At 39.0% G+C, this 13,963-nt stretch overlaps 1 protein-coding gene across 1 annotated transcript in view; it reads left to right on the top strand.

Moving 5' to 3' along the window:
* Positions 1-13,963, top strand: part of LOC137614201 (guanine nucleotide exchange factor VAV3) — a 75,909-nt gene that overhangs the window by 23,021 nt on the left and 38,925 nt on the right. Inside the window, exons 3-4 of the mRNA XM_068343861.1 lie at positions 12,381-12,439; positions 12,525-12,590. Coding sequence (XP_068199962.1) covers positions 12,381-12,439; positions 12,525-12,590 — 125 coding nt within the window. The remainder of the gene's footprint in view (positions 1-12,380; positions 12,440-12,524; positions 12,591-13,963) is intronic.

Genomic DNA, 13,963 nt, shown 5'->3' with positions numbered 1-13,963 from the left:
ACGAGGATGTACTGTATACAGTAGGTGCAATATATGTTGATGTATCTTGCATAAAAGCATGTGCCCATATTGAGCACACCTTCAAATGATCATCAATCCTAGAGGAACGGGACTTGGACTTGACTTAACTAACAGCCACTGATGGTCATTTAGCTGCTTGTGTACTGCATATCCAGTTTCATGGAAAAACTCCTCAATCTCCTAAACATCTTTTGAATTCTTTGTAGAAGTTTCCCTCGACTGAACCATCTCATGGAGCGGTCAAAGTCAGCATTCTCCAGGTGTTAACGGAATCGCCATCTTTGAAGACATCTGGCGTGAACAGAAAAAGCAATATTTGTTGTCACATCCATGATCTCTTTCAATCTGAGCGTTTTAGCACACAACACTTGATAGATTATGCAGTGTAATTTGGGAGGCCCGGGAAAGCGTCATGCTGTCTGCATTTGGCAATAAATCCCTTCATGTGGCCAACCATTGCGGGTGATCGACACCAGTTTGTAAACTGAGTGGCTGGGTTTTCACAATAAAACCCTTGAATGACAGAAATATGTTGTCTCCTCACATCTACTATTTCATGAACTGTTAATAGCGCCTCCTTTTGTAGTGATATCAGTCAACACCATATGAATTAAATCACACTGGGCTGTGTCACTCACGACTGTAGATGCGTCCAACTGCAGTGAGTAACACACAAACTGTGGCTTTCGCTTCTGAAGTTGGCTGTGAGAAAAATGACTGCTGTTTGGACAGTTGGCTTTTTAGTGCCTTCACCTTTCTCTTTCTCAGCTCCTTTTTCTGCGGAAAATCGGTGTCGTAGTTTCTATGAACAGTGTAAAAAAGTTCTTAAAATGTTCCTAAAAATCCTCCTCCTATTCTGTATGTAAGTGTTCTGTTTTCGTTTTCTTGGTCCAGCTTCTACACTCATTTTTATGTAAGACAAAAAAATCAGAGAGCTAAAACTTGTGGGTAACGTGAATTTGTTTTTTTCCCCAGTCTGTAGATAAAACTTCCTGTCATGTGACTAGCCTATATGTCCATTTGTGAGTGAAATGATCCATACGAGTGTAGGTCCTGCTAGTAAATACTCCCAGATCAGGGCAAATTCAATCCAATAGTAGCAGCCTCCAGAAGTGCGGTTACGCTTCACTACCTCCACAGATCTTCCGCCCACTGATGATAAATCACAAACCTTCACAGCAGCGTTTGGCAACTTCAACCAAAAGTTATTGCCTTTAAAAAAAACACAAAGCTCCCTATGCAGTTCTGTATGCACAGTCAAACTTGCAGCTTTGATCCTGTTGATAGATGACTGAAGGAAATGTAGTTGCAGAAACTCAGAATGTGAACATTCTCCAAAGCAGAATAATGTTTAGATTCTGCACATCTATTTCACTCTCTTCAATGCATCAGCCCCTAAGGGTAAGTCTTCCCTGGACACAGGCAAGCTTCATCCAAAACAAGAGGAGTCAGGGCGATTTTTAATCTCTGCAAGCAAAACCCCACCTCTCTGACACATCTTTAAAAACGTGCTGTTGGCAGCATCCGTCGTCTCTCCAGCGAGTGGAATTCACAGGGGGGTTTCTCTTCCTCTGATCCCCTCTAATAGAAAGATCGTGCAGAAGCCAGGCAGATGATCGTGTGTATATACAGTATGTCAGCCATGCCTTCTATGTATACTTAATGATCCACTATAAATTTTTCCTCTTTGATACAATCCCAGAGGTGGAGTGGGTGGTTGTGCTGTCATTCAAAGAGTGGGTATTTCGAATTATCTAATCCCATCCTCCGCACACTGCTCAGAAAAACTGATCCTGCCTCACAATAAACTAAATGTCGCGTGTTATGTAATAACCAAAAAGAAGCAGGTTTCATTAAATTATGGTGGAAACCTGTGTGTGTGTGTGTGTGAAGTGATTTTTAGTTGGTAGTATTGTGCACTCGTATCAGTATACTTACAGTATTCTGCTGCAGAGGTTCGTGTCCATAAGTGTTAAGGCCCAAGTTAAAGTTAACCCTTACGCCATCCGCAGACATTTGTCTATTTTTGGTTTATCTTTTTCATACTTTAGCTTGTGGCATGATTTTTTTTTTTTTTACAAGAACAGTTCTTTTTAATGACATTTTTAAAATCCATGTCACTCTGACTCCCACCGGACACCTTTGTGGCCAAAATTGCCTCATTGACTTCCATTACAGAAAATTTTTCAATCTTCCCACCTATACAGTATAAAAGCAAACATTCTATAATCTTGAAGAAAAGTGGTGAAATTTTACATTTTAACTGTATTCTACTAGAATTTTACTTGTCCCCAAGGGGCAATTGAAAGTACATAAAGGATTGGTGTAAAAGTGATAACATACAGTGTAAACATAAATAATGAACATAAATAATTAATTATAACATAATTACACTGTGTTCTAAATAACAATTCAAAATCTAGTTAATTTTGAACCTAATTTGTTCATGTCAGAAAAATCAAACTTGCCCTGCAAATTGATTTTCCATGAACACCAGTGTGTTCCCCAGTGTTTGAGTCTTTTTACTAGACATTCCTTCCCAGAGCCCAAAGATGAAAAGAAAAATATTCAGAACATTATTTTCCTTTATTTTTTGAATCTGTGAATTCAGTCCTAAGGTTCCAGAATTGCCATCTGCTAGGACCCAAATGTGGGCAGATTTTCTGTTTGGTGACTAAAATATTGGTGGGCCGTCTGCCTCAGTGTGGGAGAATGTTCAAACCAAAATAAACACATAATTAAAAGTGTTTAAATAACACACAAATAATGACTGCTGTGTGTAGGTGTTATTAATGGGCTGCTGGTTCTGTTTTTTGGCCATCTGTCTGTGTTGGAGACGGGATATTCATGGTGCGTTCAGGTACAAGTTATAAGCATGTTGCATTTTCTCCTTTGAACAGCTGAGCATCACAGCATGATGGAACCACCAAAACAATGCATGAACTGCAAAACAAATTTTACAGATAGAGATGTAACTGTACCTATACTAATAAAGCTGTTGTAGAAATGGCATTATATTTGGTGATATGACTCGGGACTTCAGATCTGGTATAACTAATTTAGGGCTCGATGACAAATTAATGGAAATCAACCAGAATGATCGATACCATCAGTTTGTGTTTGAAAGTACAGTGTCAAAGCTATGATTAGAAAGATCAAATAATTCACTGTAATGCTAAAAAAGTAGGACATTTTCTTCCAATTTGTGAACACTTCTTATGCTGTAATAGATTAAGCTTCCAAATTGCCCCATTTTGCCCCTGTGATATGAAGTAATTCAAGCAAAAAGCAGCTGAAAAAACTACTGTAACAAGATTGCACACAGCTGCATGACTAATCAGCAAAATCTGCAGAGTGAGATTGAAGCAGTGCGTGTTTAATTGTTCATGATTATCACGGGAAGTCTGCGGGGAATGCTAACCTACTTATTACTTACTTATGCCATTTAGATGTGACGGGATGGTTATTTGTGGCCAGAGCTTTAGCAGCGCAGCTCCAGAAGTGACAAACGCATTTGTTGATTTATAGCAGGACAGAAACATGTTTAGTAAGTCTGGTTGTCACTGAATTGTGAATTTGTTGTTGCTCTCAGCTGTTTTAGATTTTTTTGGAATTTCACCAGTTACATGTAACATGTCATATTCATGATCACAAGGAGCTGCTACATGTACCGTAACTTCACAACTGACCTGTGTACGTGACAGTCGAGGCTTAGAGGATTGAGTTGTGGGGATACTTCATTTACTTTTCGTGCTTTTAATGTCTTGTTCTAATAACATGGACGCCGTTTTGTTTACCTTTATCCATGCATATTTGGATTTATGAATCTGCCTAACTCCAGTATTTGCCTGTTTTGGCTCCAGTTAACAATATAATCTGGCATCATCAGAGGGAAGCAATAAATAGCCGATGTGTAAACTACAATGATGAATTGTGTGAGGCCTAAAAAGATGGATAACTCTGCTTCAGCCTTTGTTTATCTACAGCAAGAATGGTTGTAAATCAGTCCTATGTGGTGTAGCTCTGGCTACCGTATGTGTCCTGTTATGGCCTTAGATGTTGAGCTGCTGCAGTTAATACATTAGATATATGTATTTGTTTCAGATTTAAGCAAAAATTCCAACAGAGTCCTTTGGAAGGAAGAAGTTCATGAAATAAGTCTAAAAAAATTTTGTCAAGGCTGAAATTAATGTTTATGTGGTGAGAAATTACATGATCATTTCCACCATAATTTTAACATTACTTTAATTCATTTGTGGTAATAAAGCTGCCCTCTACTGAGTAAACCTAGAATCAGATGATAAACACACTAATTACCTGCATCTGGAGTGTCTATCTCACTTTTACACATTTAACAACACAACTCCAGATATGTAGAGAACAATTTTAATTATTTATTGTCCATTAAACATATTAACCACAATCTGCTAACTAGGTTACTTAAGGTCCAGTAGTCCCGGAACAGAAAGACTAGAACCTTGCAGAACAATTTATAATTCCCAAGAGGATTTGCGCTTTTAGTTTGAGGAAGAAAAACAAATCCTTCCTCCTGTAGAATAAAAGCTGTTCATATTCACACATTTTAAAGCACAGATCAAACTCTAGTATGTACTGTGAAGGCTTCCAACCCTTCAAATGGTTATTAGGTTTCTAAATACTACACCTGCAAATCTAGGTCTGGATAAATGTACAGAATGTTTCTTTTATTTACATGTTGTGTGCAATGATCAGCATCTGCTGGAAATATTGCCTTTTTGTCTGAAACACATAGCTTTAGCCTCATGTATTCAGAACTGTTCTGAATTTAGGCACATGATTTAAGAATCTTTGACTTTCAAATGTTTACCCCTCCATCACTGTGTCTAAACCGGATAAATGCATGACTGCGGGAGTCAATTTTATGTGGAAAACCTTGCGGTACCCAGTTTAGCAATGCTCCTGTTTACTGCAGTTAGTACAGAAACATTGATAGTTAGTAAAATGGAACACACAAAAAAAAAGCAGAAATACCTTTGTGACATTTATCATCAAATATCATAAATTGAATGCCCATTTTCTCATAGAAAAAACCTCAAGCATATGAACTGATGCCTTCCAGGACAGTTTTGTCATGTGTTTTATGTGAACATACAGCATGCTGCAATCCTTCCTGGAGTTCATAAGTATGGCCTTTGGCTTTAGCTCCTGTATTTCCTCTCACTGATGCCATGATGCAGAGCAGAAAATCCCCATAACCGGATTTCAACATTTGGTTATCTCCTGTTTTGAATCATAATGTCCCACGGGGCGAGAGGGGACTGCAGAAGCTGAAATGTATGGTGTATGACTGACACGGCACGATCTAAGTCTCCAGGTAGAAGAAAAAATCACGTGGAATGTCCATATGGGTTTTCACTGCCTGCCTTGGGACATCTTTTACAATCCAGCCAACCCACTCAAACTTGCTCATGCACTTGTTATGGTTTCAGCAAGTCTTTCATGCTTTGCCTTCCCACATAGGTCTCCAAGGAGCTGAAATCTGTATCCCAATAAAGTCTCCTCCAGCCGCTGTTGGAACAACACTTCAACACATTTTTATGTTCGCCTGAAAGACCATTTAGAGAGACTTCTCGTAGTTTGCTTCATTTCATCTTGAGGTACCTGCAGGATAGTGTTTTAGCAGCGTGGGAATGAGATTGTCATGTCACTGTGTTGAAACAATGGGGATTGTGTTGTAGAATGGTTTGAGAGTGGGTGGAGAGATGAGGTTATGTCTTCAGCGCAGCTGCCATAGTGGATTCAATGGTAATAACAGCAGTGAACACAATAGAATTAGGCTCTGCATGCCTCGTGATATCAGTGAGTGCAAGATTCTCCAGACTTATCACTGAATACACTCACAATCTAAAATATGAGTCTGTAATGATAATATGATGCTGAGGATCTCCGTCCAGATGTGTTCTCTGGCAATTTTCTGCATCTGAAAATTCCAAACAGCTGCATTTCAACATGTGAACAATGTTGTGAAAAGAAAAAAAAACTGTGGGGGGAAAAAAATCAGTAATCCAAAATCTGGATGCTTGAGCATTGCATCATAAAAGTACCATCTGCATAGCAATCACCATTTTAGCCATTCAAAACAGTTTGACAAAAATTGCTTGGAAGAATCTGCAGCATAACCAGCAGCTGGTTTGTACTCTTCTGAATACATATTGGAATCTGCTTCAGAAATATTTCCTTGCCAGAAGGAAATATTTCAGAAGACCAAAAATATGGTTTAATTTGGAAGACATGGCCAGAAATATTGTTTGAAGCATGAAGAAAATAATTTGATGGCCATAGAATGTGAAGAAAAAACTGTTCTGTCAGTGTCCATCCATCTGTCCATCCATCCATCATGAGTGTTGCCTATCTATAACCTGTCCCAGACGTGGGATGGGATACACCCTGGAAGCGCCTCCGATTCATCACCTATCAATCTATGTACTCATGAAGTTTATGTCATGAAATTAGCATGCTAACCCATACCTGGTGTATCTCATTCCATTTTATATCTCAAACAAAAGGCCACTGAATTGCATAATGATAATTATAGGATATATTTCTAACTTGAAAATAACAAACGATCGATTATTGAAACACTCAGATCAAATTACAATGCCTCTTCAAAGACTTTGTTTTGAGGTAAAAATCAATAATAGTAAAGATTGATTTTGCTTTTATAATGTAATGCACTGTCACAAATATCCACATCAACTATAGTAGCATCATATTTCTGGGTTGGCACACGTGATGCTGTTCTTATTGATCTTTAAAAGGTCTTTAACAATAAAAAAGCCTTCTGACTAAAAGAGCTTTTTATTCATTTGTTCCTTTGTGTTCATGTGTGTTGGTGAAGTTGACCGGTGGTTATTTAGGGGCTGGAGCTGGAGTTCCCTCACCTGTCAGCAAAGTGAGGATTTGGCAGATCAGATCAGATCACGGCCCAAAGCTTTGGATGAAGATCATAAAAAGTTGATATGATATATAATATATATAATATAATAATAATATATATATAATGATATAATAAAAAGTTGCGTTTTTGTTTCGGATATCTGCGTTGTCGTGTGGACGGAAGGCGTTAACGCAACAAAAAAGTTGCGTTTTAAAAAAATCCACCGTGTGCATTGCCCATTGTATACATTGCTGCACATTCACTGTTGGAGTACAGCTGTGGTTTTTTAACATATTTTCCAAGAGATGACTAAATCTGTGAGACCACTTGCTGTTTTATCTGATCTGTTGTTTTCTCAGTGTTTATTCTCACCTGCCTCAAGTCATTTAGTCAGGTTTGTCATACGTTTCTGTTTCAATAACTAATTCTGAAATTTCTGCTATGTTGGTATTGAAATAATTTCCCCCCCCTAAGATAGTAAGGCAGTAGATGCAGAAATATGCATGACTTCCAAAATGCATATTTTGAATGGACTCAAAATTAAAATAGAATGATCTCATTGTCTCATTTTCTTTGAGATTTAAGGCCTGATGCATTTTATATTAAGCTGACTGACGGAAACTTTCCTCCAGGAAGTTCTGCTGTCTTTCCATTATGTCTTACTTTAGAATGAATGGAAGTAAAGCTGATGAGGAATAAATGATACAGACAATAAAGACGACAACGTCCGACGTGCATCACATTCCGATCAGCGACGCGTCTTTATATCCAAACACACTAATGATGCATTGCGGGTGTTAATGAGCCATGACTCTGATTGCTAAACATTAACTATCCTATCTCTCCCTGGGCCAATCAGGATTATATTGGCTTTTCTGTATGTGGATAGAATTTTATACACTGACTACATCTGTCAAACAGACATTGTGAAACAAACACAAATGTATACACACCTCATGCATTTACACATAACAATTAATCCGGCCTGCAGCAAAGACACACACAAAACACGGATGCTAAACTTGGCAAATACTCGCTGTTGTGCGCTTGACACATTTTATACCAGCAAGCCGTGCATCTGCTCTCACCATTGTGTTTGTTAATGTAACAGTGAATTTAAAATTCATTAACTGTTGCCATATCAGGTAAACAGAAGAGAGGAGACACATGAGGTATTTTCAACTATTAAATGTAGAGGAAAGCTCTGTTTTCCTTCACTTGCTCTCTTGATTCTGAAAGTTTAATCAATCATGGCGCTAAAGTGTTAACCAACAAAAAACTCTTGATGTGCATTTGCAAACATGAAATTTGCAGATTCAAAGGTTGTTTAAAAGTATTTCACTGATGAAGGAAACATATTCTTTTGTTATACTTTAAGACAGAACATTAGTGTTGAAATGACTCGTCTGAAGCAGCCGGGTGGGAAAACCACCTGAAATAATGTCTGGTGACGGCTGCAGATGATGATAACACAATCTGAAGGTGCCTTCACATATGGTTGTTTGCTGTGGTCAGATCCTTGCACACACTCTCACACACGGTTTCCTGGTTTATCTCATATGATGGCGAGAAAACCCTGAAGCAAGCAGCTGATCGCTGGTCAGTTTTGGTTAGACCATCTTCTTCTGAACCTCTTGGATTGTTTTGAATGTGCATGAAGGGAGATGCAATGATCAAATAGTACATTTTCAGAATGTAAGAACACGAGAATTAGAATTATTTAAAAATGTTCTCGCAGCATCAGCATTATCACCCCGTCTGTCTGAATGTTTTTTCCTATTTTCAATGTTATTTATAAGTTCTTTTTGCATCAAGTAGTGACATTACAGCCTCCAGCCAAAACACTGCATGGATTGTGAGGCCAGATTGTAAGCTTAAAACACATCAACCAGGTCGCATTGTTGTTCGTGGACGTTAAAGGATTTTCACCTGATGTGTACTTTGTCTTAATTTACATAAATTTCACTTATTAATGTAAAATGTGACCTCATCCTTTCCCATTTGGGGCACATGGCTGCAGAGTAATTAAAATGTAGTGGTGTTTTGTAATTGTACCACTTCTTTAAATTAAACAACTGCTATTATAGCACAAACTCATGAACTTTAAATGTGTTTGTGATCCCAGTTTACAGGATTAAAGTGTTCTCTTGCTTTGTTTAGAAAGAAAACTTTTGAACAAACTTTTAAAACACACATTAGAGATGTGTGTTTCACTCGATGACCTAAAAGATCCCTATTTCTAGCTTGTAATCAGTATTTGAGAAACAAATGAAATGGAACATAAAGGAGGAGTAAAGACAGGAAACTGGGACAGCATGCTGAGTTGTGTACGAATCCAATAAAGCTCTTGGCACATTTTACATCTAAAATGCATCACCCATTTTTCTGAGGAACCCTCTGCAAATTAGCAAAGTATGTCACAGAGCAGAATGGAGGTGAAGAGTGACTTTGCATGACAAAAGCAGATATTCTAACCTGTCTGTTTGCGTCTTGAGGAATCCATTCTTCAAAACACAGACAGAGGTTGGTATTGATCTCTCTGTGATGCTTGTCATCCAAGTTCGATGCCTTCCCTTTTTAAATCCAATCAGGAAGGTTATAGCGTGAGAATACTGATCATGTGATCTTATATTGATCATAAAGTTGGAAGTATGATACATTGTTCACTTTAACTGTCGTATTTGGCATTTTAAGTCTTCTACTAGCCAAAGTATGAAATTATGATGAAAACTAAGTAGCTGTGATTTTTGACTTGAAGATGTCAGTCGTTGCACGCATGAAAGAATTTCACTCAAAAGCACAAAGATTGCTGCCGACCTGCATCTGAGCAGACGCACACGGCCGTCCACCGCCTTTCCCTCGCCTTCCTTTCATCTGTGCAGACACATCCCTCATCCTGAGTTAATTGCTGAGAATCATTAGATCCAGCGGTGCAGCCAAGGCCATGCAGGACGGGTTTAATAACCTCCATCAAAGGGCCAGTCTCCACGGCATCACCGCTGCTCCGCATCGTGGCCGATGAGCCTGTAAGCCCTATTCTGTGTGCAAGACACTGAATAATAGCTCAGTGCAGAAAAGATGGTGTCCAGAATGTATGAACACATCTTGCATAATTCAGCTCCAGGAACAGATGTAGTCAAATCTGTCTTTTCGTTGATTTGGGAGCTTTTTTAAAATCTAAAATCCATGCTTCCCTTGGCAATTTCAAACTCTCGTTTCCTTTGTGGACATTTTCTTGACATTTTTATTGAGTGTGGTGTAACCGCTGATGGAGTCTTCAGGGCTGCGGACAGTTGGTCAGGTTTGTTGGGGAATGTCTGACTCATGCACTCAGTGAAGCCAGAAAGCACGACTCGTCCTCCGAAAATCGCTTGCCAGCCAAAACTGGACGGCTCCCAAAGCTCTTTTCAGCATGCAGTGTGGCCTCAGGTTTTGGACATGTTGCATCTGCCAAGTGACCTGAAGATGTTATACCTTCATTAGTATGTTACACCTTCATAAGGACTGTCTTTATATTTTAAGAGGAAGCGCTCTGTGCCTAAACTCATTCACGTCTGGCTTTGGTTTGTAACAGTGACACTGAAAAACGTTCACTCTCATCATAAAACCAGGACAAAAATATTTGAGTGCAAAAATTTTCTGAGTGCAGCTTGAAAGTTGAATTCATTAATAAAGAATACTGGCAGTGCAAAAGCGCTGTCCAATCAAACTACTAGGACAGTCAATGAAGTGCACACCTCTGTGCAGCAGTCACTGCATGAATGTTGTCCATCAGTCATCCAGATTTGGACCAAACTGTTGCACTAATACTGTTTTTACTGGAAAAGCACTAAGTTCATAAGGGCGTCAGCGTTATAACATTACAATGGCACTTATGCTTTGCAGTGTTTCTGTGCGGGATTTGATGTTGATCCCATGTCCTCGTGGGCTCCAGTGGATTCTTCTGGTTCTTCCTGCAATTCAGAAACATGCAGCGTTGACTGAATATCCTGTAGGTGTGATTTTGAATGTGAAAGTCGTCTCCACCTGTCAGCGCTGTGATGAACCAGTGACCTCCAGAGTGTACCTCAGCTCTCAGCCAATGATCCCATGATCCTCAGATGGGCACATGATATTTGCAGTCAAAATCAATCAAATCAAAAACACAATCTATGCAGAAAACAGCAAAGGATTTCTAATTAAAATCATATTATTCTCATTTGTGTGATAGATTTAAGTAGAGACAGGCTGCATCGTCCCGTCTCAGTCTGACCCGAGCTTCATCCAGTTCACTCAGCCTGAATTTACAGCCAGTGGCGTCATTAATGTTCTGCTGCCGCTGATGATGAGAAATGCTCTACCAAATCAAACTGTGGCTGATTCATCAACATGGAATGCCAGTCAGTGTTATCATCTCTCAGCTTGATTGATAATATTGAGCAACTGATCAATCCTGGTGTAAAGCTACAAACACTTCAGTCTTCTACATTAATTTTGGATCTGTGATACACAAAACACTACATTTTTATATTCAGTGGAGTATATTTATGGTATGGCTTTAAAAATTTCAGCAGGAGCTGATGGGGGAAGGGGATTACTATCGATCCCGGCGACATTATGCTCCAGGCCAGATGCGTCTACAGTACATCTGTGTTGTATTTGTGAACGTGAGGGCCTCTGCACAGTGGCTGCAAATCTAACCTTAACCCAAAGGAGGTTGTGGCCTGTTCCAAAACTTGAGCAATCAGAACTCTGAGGATACAGCTTTATTGTCACCATTTTACCTGGATCATTCAGCGGTGACGAATAGCTCAGCAGGTTTCATACACTAACGCACTGTGACACATGCAGAGGGTCAAGGACACTGGGAGGGTCTGACCACAGCGGCGTGAAATTACATGTCATACTAATGGCAATCATGTTAGCACACCAGAGCACATAGTTAAATTCACAGCATGATCAATTAGCAATCGATTCGTGGGAGTCGGCTGCTGTACTGTAACAACAAAGTGTTGGTCATGTTTTATGTGAAGCAGCAACATTTATCTTCTCTCAATCAACACCTTTCTCTCTGCTCTTTCCTCCCCTCTGTCTAACGATATGTGAGAATGGGTTTATAATTTTAGATGCACGGTGTCCCACAAGGAAATGTCGGAAAAAGCATCAAATTAATACTGTATTATAAATTGCTCTTTTCCCATTTCCCCTATGGAAATGCAGCTGCTAAATTGACCGGATGAGCTCAGGTCGGGTTAGTGACGTTGAAGTGTTTGAGAATGCTGCCCTCATGTGGCCAAGTTCAGAAATGCAGAACCATGACGCCTACAGACCCAAATCACAAGCTCCATTCACAACTATGCCTATACAGCCTTCATAAAATATTCCTGATAATAAAATGTTATATAATGACACATCGGTTATATTTATTTGTTATATTTATATTTATTTTGTTATTCACTTCCAGGTTGTGGATACACTATCTAAGCTATCTCACACGGCAATCTCACAACAAACCGGAATCAGGTACTGTTTGTTCAAGTGAAATGTAGAGCGTGATGTTTTCTGATATCATATGCATTAACATTGTTCTCTGTTGTTCTCTCTATAGGCCGTTTCCATCAGAGGAGAGTGTTGAAGATGAGGACATCTACAACCACCTGGAGGACCTTATAGAGTATGCCCTTGTTCCTAAAGATACCCTGATGCTTAAACAAACTCTAACACAATCCAGCCTTCCTTTACATGCTTCCACTTGAACAGAGAATTTTGTTGGTGATCTGTTTGCACAAAAATGACCAAACTATTCTGATGTGGGTCCAGACTGAGGGGCGGCTGGTGCTGCGTTATGCTAAGATATGAAATTTATTGTCTCAAAGCTCTGTGGACAAGGATGAGGCAGCCAAACTAAGCAGACGTGTGTGGGGTTATTCAACCATGAAGTTGGGGTCTTCTCTACTGAGTACCATTCAAGATCTGGTTTCTAGTTTCCCCACCACTTAAAAATAACAGGCCATCGTGGGAGCACACATCATGTGTTCCCTCAGCGCTGACTGGGAGGCAAGCGCCCCCTCATTGGCTTTGATCGTGATCTCACTAGAAACTCTGATCATTTTTCCAGGCGCTGCCTCAAACTTAACATGACAGCTTAAGTTTTTATGCTCAATCTGTATAACAGTTTCATTCAAGAGAAACTTGATCAAAAAACGAAATAACTAATTTTTTTTACTCATGAAGGCAAATGGGGAATAAAATCCAACAATGCATAAAATACATTATGAGCATCATTCCTTCCACATTGGATTTAAGAGCTTGTAATCTATATTAATGCGGCATTTCAGACACTTAACAATGCCTGGCTTAATGTGGGTGTTTGAATGTATTGAAAAAAAAATCATATGAGGTGTATATATTAACATTTCTGAACTAAAGCTGTCTTTTTCCATTTGGAGAAACTGTTACAGTAAACATGTTCCTGCAGTCACCCAATCTGATGTAGTCCCTTCTTTATCTAGAGTTATCATAAGTGATTGACAATTATGGAAATATTTATTTAAAGGAAAAGGCTCAACCTGTGTGGGTCTGTTTCATGCTGACAAACAGTCGTTGATAGGATACAAAGTCGGCAGCCTGGCAGCAGTGGAGCTGCCTTCTGCTGTAAACACTATAATCTGTATGTACATACAGAGAAATACACAGACACACAGATATCTACCCTTTCACTCACTTCACTCCCACATTCCAAGTTCATTTAGCATCACTGTGTGTACTTTAAGCTCACAGTGAAAAATCAGCCCTCTGCAGTTCTGTATGTTGTCACAAATCACATTGATTTAGCTCAATTAATCAATAAAGCACTAAATACATACTGTATATGTACACATACAATTATAAATATATTAAACAATGCATGCATATAATACAAATGCTGAATAATGAACACAAGGATACATCATCACCATTTATTTAACTGTTAACTGAATCGTTGACAGATTGGTGTTGGTGTTCTAGGATTAAATAAATTATTTGTTATATATATATTATATATTA

This window comes from Antennarius striatus, chromosome 20 (genome assembly GCF_040054535.1).
Source record: "Antennarius striatus isolate MH-2024 chromosome 20, ASM4005453v1, whole genome shotgun sequence".
Taxonomy (NCBI): Eukaryota; Metazoa; Chordata; class Actinopteri; order Lophiiformes; family Antennariidae; genus Antennarius; species Antennarius striatus.
This window is presented reverse-complemented; position numbering and strand designations above follow the sequence as displayed.